This window comes from Antrostomus carolinensis, unplaced genomic scaffold, assembly GCF_000700745.2.
Source record: "Antrostomus carolinensis isolate BGI_N321 unplaced genomic scaffold, ASM70074v2 scaffold22555, whole genome shotgun sequence".
NCBI lineage: Eukaryota > Metazoa > Chordata > Aves > Caprimulgiformes > Caprimulgidae > Antrostomus > Antrostomus carolinensis.
The window spans coordinates 1-8740 of record NW_010316079.1 but is presented as its reverse complement, the minus strand read 5'-3'; the positions used below and the strand labels follow the sequence as shown (position 1 = coordinate 8740).

General features: G+C 46.9%; 1 protein-coding gene across 1 annotated transcript; it reads left to right on the top strand.

The window, feature by feature from the left end:
- Positions 1–9: 9 nt before the first annotated feature.
- On the top strand, positions 10–2908 carry LOC104525107 (ankyrin repeat and SOCS box protein 13-like; the record flags this gene model as incomplete). The annotated part of the gene is made up of 3 exons (XM_010168176.2): positions 10–22; positions 1387–1578; positions 2781–2908. Coding segments are annotated over 3 exons (333 nt in total), but the record flags the coding sequence as incomplete, so codon positions are not given.
- Positions 2909–8740: the final 5832 nt, after the last annotated feature.

The following is an 8740-nucleotide window of genomic DNA, read 5'->3' as shown; positions in this document are numbered from 1 at the left end:
CAAGTCCTTCTCCTCAGAGCTGGTCTCAAGCAAATTCAGAACTCTTCAGCTTCCTAGAGCAGAATTTCAACTTCTTCTCAAAAGTGTTATCAACTGATGTGCACGTGTTTGACTTTGGTAGCACAGTCGTATGGTTTTGGACAGGTGTTAGGGAGAGACGTTAGGGTTGGATGTTGTACAGAGATGAAATCACGTCATACCTCAGGTTGATCTGGTTAGTTATACCCAGGTAAATTTGCTGGATGTTCAAGTCAATGTTCTATGCTCCAGGTTTGCCATCCCAGTTTTTTTTTTCTTGCTGTTAACTTTGGAGGAATTTGCAGTTGGATTTCTTGTATTTGTCTTGTGTTTACCAGGAAAAGATTTGGCTCAGGGGTGGGGATTTGTTTCAATGAACGTTAATTGTCTAAAAATTACACCTCTGCACTAGTTTGTTTCCCAGCACTCCAGTTCCCTGTCTTGGACACCCATTAATTGATTCTCTAGAAACACCTTTTTCTCCTTGTTAATTATAAGGAGAGCCAATAACCGTGTCCTGGGCTGCACCCAGAGCAGCGTGGGCAGCAGGTGGAGGGAGGGGATTCTGCCCCTCTGCTCCCCTCTCCTCAGACCCCACCTGCAGTGCTGCCTCCAGTGCTGGGGCCACCAACAGCACAAGGACATGGAGCTACGGGAGCCAGTGCAGAGGAGGCCACCAGGATGATGCGAGGGCTGGAGCAGCTCTGCTGTGAGGACAGGCTGAGAGAGTTGGGGCTGTTCAGCCTGGAGAAGAGAAAGGAAGGGAGTGTGGCCTCACATCTCTAAAAGTCGATTGTTTGAATTCAGTGAGGTTCAACTCAGCTCAGCTGAACAAATCAGTTGATAAAATGGAAGCGATTGTGAGGGGACTGGAAGGACCTTTTGCTGTCAACTTATAAAAACCAAACTTTTCTTAGCAAAAATATAATTAAAAGTTGATCCTGCAGTAGTGTCTGATGGTGAGCTGCCACAGCTTGTGGGTCTGGGGTATTTCTGTAAACAAAGATGTCACTGTTTGCCTTGAGTGGGAACGCTCCCTTGAGGTGACTGGGAATGGCTTTGGAGAGCACAGATTCAGGAAGGAATTAACTTCACACTCAGCAGTTTATTTACCCAGTAAGATGGACTAAAATCATTTCTCTGCAAGGAAAACATCAAGTCAGAGAAGAAAAGTCATATGTTACCCGTACCAAAAACTTGCTCAGCAGTTTGGTTTCCTGTTTGTGCTGTTTTGTTTGGATCTTGTAGCTGCTCCTGAGTGTTTTAACAGCATTTTTTTTTTTCTCCAATCAAACCACTCTTTTACATTTGGGTCAGGTGAAGCTTTCCTGAACAGGTTTGGGTTTTTTTTTTACTTTTTGGCCTCAGGAGCAAATGTGAATGCTGCTAAACTTCACGAGACAGCCCTCCACCATGCAGCCAAGGTGAAAAATGTTGATCTGGTGGAGATGCTGATTGAATTTGGTGGAAACATTTATGCGAGAGACAACCGAGGAAAGAAGCCCTCGGATTATACCTGGAGCAGCAGCCCCGCAGCAAAGTGCTTCGAGTACTATGAAAGTAAGTGAGATATGATGAGGAAAAACTTCTTTACTGTGAGAGTGATGGAGCCCTGGGACAGGCTGCCCAGGGAGGTTGTGGAGTCTCCATCTCTGGAGATGTTCCAAACCCACCTGGACACTTTCCTGTGCAATTTTAGGGAACCTGCTTTGTCAGGGGGGTTGGACTGGATGATCTCCTGAGGTCCCTTCCAACCCCCACCATTCTGTGATTCTGTGATCCCCTGCCCCAGGAATTTGGCATCTGCCAGGTCCATTGCACCAGATCATGATTCTCAGTCCACTTTGATTTGTAGATCATCTTGCTGTGAAGGTATAGATTTCTTTCTCTAGGCTAACTCTACTTAATTGTGGTTGAATGACAGTGGTAAGATGGTCCAAATCATGCCCTCAGTGAATTTGGGTCCCTCTCATGTGTCAGCATCGGCATTTATGCTTTGGTGCATTAAGTCAGGTCAAGGAAACCACCCAGTTGAAAACTCACTTTATTTGGGGCAGGGAATGAGTTAAACTTCAGCTGTGCTGGCTGTCTGATTTTGGAGGGGATGTTTGACTGAGGTCTGAGGATGGCTATCAGTCAATCTTTGTCTTGGTTGCACTTAGAGGAGTAGTTCTCAGACCTTTCCAAGCATTTGCTGCTGCAGTAGGGGATCCTAAACATCATAGAACTGTAGAATGGGTTGGGTTGAGAGAGGCCTTTGAAGACCATCAACTCCAATCCCCCCCTTCTTGAGCAGGGACATCTTGCACTAGATGAGGTTGCTCAAAGCCTCATTCAACCTGACCTTGAACACTTCCAATGATGGGGGATCCACAACTTCTCTGAGCAACCTGTCTCACCGCCCTCAAAAAAATTCTTCCCTGTAGAAGCACGGACTGGTTTGGTTTGGAAGGGACCTGAAAGCTCATCCAGTTCCAACCCCCTGCCATCAGCAGGGACACCTTCCACTAGACCAGGTTGCTCAAAGCCTCATCCAACCTGGCTTTGAAGATGAACCTTGTGGGAGCACACTCATGGCTCTGCAGTGCCTTCCTTGATCCTGGGTCCTGTGGGAGATGGGGCACTTGTTAAGCAGAGCCAGGCTTGTGATCACAGCGGGGACGATGCCAGGCATCACCCTCCTGGGAGATCTGTGCTCTGCAGGAAGATCTGCTGTTCACTGATCTCCAGCCCTAACTTGAGATCCTCTTTTCTCATTGCAGAAACACCTCTGAGTTTGTCTCAGCTCTGCAGAGTTACGGTGAGGAAAGCTGCCGGGCAGCGGGCGCTGGAGAAGATTGCCAAGCTAGATATTCCTCCACGATTAATCCAGTACCTGTCCTACAACTGACAGGGGTGAAGGTGGCCTCCAAGGACGGTATCTTTAGCTCCTGCAATATGAAGTCTCTCTGTTTCTTTCTCTTCTACCTCCCCTCAAGAAACTAACTTTAATTTAAGCAAACTGGTGTAAATAGTATTTATGAAGCAGCAGCACTTCCTCTTCTCCGTGGGCAGAGACAGGCTCAGGCGAGGTGTAGCACTGGTTTGAAGTTGTGGCATCTCCTGGGGGTGATCTGTTAGACTGTCACTATGTTTGAGGCTGTAGCACTCGTTCTTTGAGTAGGATTAATCTTGCCTAATTTTACCTGTCTAGCCTAAAGGCATCTCCATATCATCTAGCCAGGTTCCTTTTGCAGTCAGTGAAGAGAAATGGATCCTTTTGGATCATGATTCGTCTGTCCTGTTTTAGATGCTTGTGCTGGGATGACACAGCCTTGGAAGCGCCTGTCTCTGCTGACTGCAGAGGGATTTAGAGGTGATCCCCTCGGATAGGGACGTCTGTGTCCCACCTCTGTATTAATAACTCAAGTGATGACTGTCTAATACAAAGGGACAAGGCTCGAGAGACCTGCGTGCTCTAGCTTGAGGCAAATTTAAGTCCTCAGTGAGCTCAGGATTAATTAGAGGCACTGCAGATTTTTCATGAGCATCTGTGGGCTTTGGCTTGACACCAGCAGTGAGGACAAACTGGTACCAGATCAGGGTTGACTTTGCTCACTCTCCTTCCTCTCTGAAGGTGAGCCAGCTCTTACTGTAGTGTTCCTCGATGGTCTCACCATGTCTAATTTTGAAGCCCAAGCAGGGAGCAGTTCTCTGTGCACGTTCCCTCCAGATGACTGGTCCCAAACAATATTTCTCCACTTGCTCTGAGCCACTGTGCTCACTCTGTTGGTTTTATGTGCACTAAGTGCCAGAGCTGCTGAAGTACGATGTCCTTTGTGTAGTGGTGCAGCAGATGCCTGTGGTGTGTCCCCACATGTGAAAGGCAATAGGAGGGCTGGGCTCTGCCTTGGGTTTTGAGATTTTTAGTTTAATTTTAACAGAATTGCCCAGACTGAAAAAGCCCTTTAAGATCATTGAGTCAAATCATTGACCGAACACTGACCAGTCCCCTGTGACTAACCCATGTCCCTCAGCACTGTGTCTACACGACTCTTCAATCCCTCCAGGGATGGGGACTCCACCACTGCCCTGGGCAACCCCTTCCAATGCCTCAGAACCCTTGCAGCAAAGAAATTCTTCCTCACATCCCATCTCAACTGCCCTGGCCACAACTGGAGCCCATTTCCTCTTGTCCTGTCCCTTGTCCCTTGGTTGAACAGACCCACCCCCCCCACTCTCCACCCTCCTTTCAGGGAGCTGGACAGAGCCAGAAGGTCTCCCCTCAGCCTCCTTTTCTCCAGCCTCAACAATCTCAGATCCCTCAGCCCTTCCTCCTATGTCCTCCAGATCCTTCAGCAGCTTTGTTGCCCTCTTTGGACACAATCCAGACCCTCAATGTCCTTCTTGTAGTGAGGATTTTTCCCCCATCAGTGTTTCTCTCTCAATGCTGGAGCCTCTCCAGAGGTTGACAGCAGGAGCCAGCCCTGAGCTGAGTGTTGTACTCAAATCCTTTGGCTTCAACAGGCGCGACTGCAGCTTCATCCTTCAGTGATTTAAACCTTCAAGGTGATGTTTGTAGAGGCAGAGCCAAAATCATCATCTACCTTCCCTATGAGACGTTACCCAATGAGGCTACTGGGGACTAAGAGGATGGAACTCCTTGATGTCCCCATGGCAAGTCTTAGCACCATGATGAGAACAATTTCCTCCTCTGAATGACAGCAGATGTTACCAAATCCACTGTCTAATGTGGCATCAGCCTAACTCTGGGCTCTCCACATCCTTCATGCTGTGAACTAATGATTGAGAGCCAACACTCACTTGCCTGCTGCCTGCAAGACCTCGTGCTCCTCCAGCCAGCACGATGAGACTCAGCCTTGGGAGGGAGAGGGGAAAATAACCGAAGCACAGGGTTAAAGAGCTGAGGTGGAACTGAATGCACTTTAATGGTGACCAGCAAATCACTTTATTTTTTAATTTTTGGTTAATTTCTTTCCCCCTCAACCCTTTTGTTGTGGTTTTTTTTGTTTGTTTGGGGTTTTTTTTTTTGTGCTGTGTCATATAGAACAGGAGAGAAAAATTTCGAAGATCCTGCTCTTTGGTGGATTGTCTGGTTCTAATTCTGATTTTTGTTTGTGTGTTTAAAGTATCAGAAATGTGAAATTGCCAAGAAGCTCAGGGAAAGCCCTCGAGATGTTTATTGTGGGATTGATCCCTGTGGTTGATAGGATGAAGGTTTTGTATTGGATCTTGCAAAAAAAAAAAGCTTCCTCTGCCCAATGTGCATGTCCTTACAGAGGAATATGGATGAGGAAAAGTGCACCTTTTCTGGGGTGAAAACCTTCCCTTTTGGTTCCAATTTAAATCCCTTGTTAAACTGCTTTTTTTAACATAAGCTGCTGAGATCATGAAATGGGAAAGTCCAAGTTTCTGATGTAAAAACAAAAGACTCTTCGAACAACTGAGAATAAAATGACAAGTTCCTATATACATCATCTTTATTTTTTGTTTCCTTAGTCCAAGTTTCTGATGTAAAAACAAAAGACTCCTCGAACAACTGAGAATAAAATGACAATATTTACATCATCTTTATTTTTTGTTTCCTTCTCTTTTAAGTCACCTCTCTGGTAGGTTCTAAAATCTGGTTGGGTTTTTTTTTTAATCTCTTTGAAGAGGTCCTGCTGATCAATGCATCCAGGAGACACTTCCTGAGAGAACACTTCTTATTTGGTGGCAATAACCAGACTCGTTCAGTAGCTGTTTTCTTAAGACATCCACTTGTTACAGCCATGTCTGAAGGGACAGATGTTCCAGGGAAGTCCTTGGAGAGCCAACAAGCTACAAAACAACATCTAAATCCTTCCCTTGTGTGCTGAGGTACTTGTGTGTTTCTGGATTTCTAAACTGCAAGTGAATATTGAGGTTGGAATTCTTCTTAATCTTTTATCCAACCTGTCTAGACTTTGGTTCTTTTAATTCTGCAGGGATTTCGCAGCTGTTGTGAAACATCTTCTGAGCTGTTGCGTTTTACAGCTCAGAGGAAAGGCAAAGTAGATGCCAAATTAAACCTATGTGATGTTTTGGCTTCCCTTAATCCCAGAATTGCCCCTATTGGAAAAGACCTTTATGATGATTGAGTCCAATCATGAACCCAACACTGACCAGTCCCCTATGACTAACCCATGTCCCTCAGCACTGTGTCTACACGACTCTTCAATCCCTCCAGGGATGGGGACTCCACCACTGCCCTGGGCAACCCCTTCCAATGCCTCAGAACCCTTTCAGGAGATAAATTCCTCCTGATATCCAATCTGAACTTCTCTTGGTGCAACTTGAGGTCATTTCCTCTTGTCAGACTACAATTTTGGTGGCAGTTACTGCTGAAGTAGCGACATCACCCTTGCCACAGGTGTAGTCTGGAGAGCTGGGAATCGCTGCAGCCTTCCCAAATTAAGATGAAAATTAGAAGCTTTGGAGACAACATTGCCCTCACTGGGGTTGAGGGTTGTGATGGGGGTCAAATTTGGATTGCCATCTCTCCCCTCCTGGTGAATTGCTGTGGCTACTTCTACTTACTAATGCAAGAGGCCGTGACAGGTCATTGGAGAGCCGTCCCCACCACTCCACTTCAACAAACCCATCGCATTGTACCGCCCTACTTCACGTGAGTGTCAGAAGTGAACAGCTCAGGATCACCCACAAGACATCCCAGAGGCTGTGGACATGTCATTCTGTATCCCATTAAGCTGTAAGTGTCTCTCGTTGCACCATCACGTTGCAGGTGTGGGTTGGGAAGTGTCATTGTGGCTGCCCCCAAGAGATTCCTCCTCCGGTTATTTTTGCACTCTTGTTTTGTTTCTTATGTGTATAAGACAGAAGGTCTCAAGAGGACTTCATCTTCTGCAAATTTTATGCATCTCACATGGGTGAGGTGCCCTCTGGCCACATGAGGTTGACTTCTCTCAGTTATGGGTTAAAAAAACTTGAAGATCCCGAACATTCATGTTTAGTTTATAAGGACTGGGTGCCTTTGCTGTTTCGGTGGCAACTGAAGGACCTGTGGGTTTGTAAACAGTTTGGGGATTGTTGGGAATGAAAGAATCACAGAATGGTGGGTGTTGGAAGGGACCTCAGGAGATCATCTAGTCCAACCCCCCTGACAAAGCAGGTTGATCTAGAGCAGGTTGCACAGGAAAGCATCCAGGTGGGTTTTGAACATCTCCAGAGATGGAGACTCCACACCCTCTCTGGGCAGCCTGTCCCAGGGCTCCAACACCCTCACAGAAGTTTTTCCTCATGTTTAAGTGGAACCTTCTGTGTTCCAGCTTGTGCCTGTTGCCCCTTGTCCTATCACTGGCCACCACTGAGAAGAGTCTGGCCTCATCCTCTTGACACCCACCCTTTGGGTACTTATTATAAACATTGATAAGGTCCCCTCTCAGTCTGCTCTTCTCCAGCCTAAACAGACCCACCTCTCTCAGTCTTTCCTTATCAGAGAGATGCTCCAGCCCCTTAATTACCTCTGTAGCCTCCGCTGGACTCTCTCCAGAAGTTCTCTGTCTCTCTTGAACTGGGGAGTCCAGAACTGGACACAATACTCCAGATGTGGCCTCACCAGGGCAGAGTAGAGGGGGAGGAGAACCTCCCTCGACCTGCTGGCCACACTCTTCTTCATGCACCCCAGGAGGCCATTGGCCTTCTTGGCCATGAGGGCACATTGTTGGCTCATGGTCAACTGGTCATCCACCAGCACTCCCAGGTCCTTCTCTGCAGGGCTGCTCTCCAGAGAAGGACCTGGGAGTACTGGTGGATGACCAGAAAGAGTCTGAATCACGGGTATTATTAAGCGAAACTCCTCAGCTGACTCCACTTGGGTCACACCCTCTGCTTTATTTTTCTGTCAGGTTCTGGCTGTTATTTGACTTCCTTCACCTCTTAATCCAAATGTCAAACCAGGGCATGAATCCAACACAAACAAACCCAAACCCACCAAGCTAGTCCTGCTTTCATCCATCTCCTTCCTGGGCTCCCCAAACTGTAAACCCAGTTGAGCATTTTGGGCCACCTCCCTTCTCCTGTGGGTTTCTCCTTCCTCTACCACCAGCTTTGCTATGGGTCCAGCAGCACGGAGAGTGGTCTGAAATAACCCCACTGCTTTGGAGAAGCCCAGGTGAGAACAGGGCTTTGCTTTCATCCATGAAAGTAATCTTTTGGACAGTCAACCTTGCTCTTGGGCTCTCCTGGTTGCTCCTGGCCGGGCTTCTTAAGATTGGCTCATGAGTGGGGAGCTTGATGGTAGCAGCTTTTCTCCCAACTATGTGAAGTTTGTCCAGGAAAAACAAGGTGTGACTGAAGCCAATGCCTTGGAAGAAAACCTCACGGCGCTGAAGGATTAACTCCTTGTAACACCAGCAGTTGTTGATTTCCCCAGATGAGGTGCATGAAGGGAGAGTTTGTGCTCTTGGTTGTAGTTCTCCAAGTTCTCTTGGCATGAAGAAGCAGCGGAGAAAAGAAGACATCAAACACAAACAGGGGTTTTTTAGAAAATCTTTTAATATCTTCAAGGGACTTTATACAAGAGAGCAAACGTCCAAAGCTGCCCTAACTTTAGCAGCAACAAACAAAGACTTCAGTGTCCTCTGGAAAGTGGCATCTGAAGATGAGTAATGGGGTGGTTGCATCACGTTTAGGGCAAGCATGAGCACGAAGTGTGTGTTCTACCTCTTGTTTTAAAAAAAAA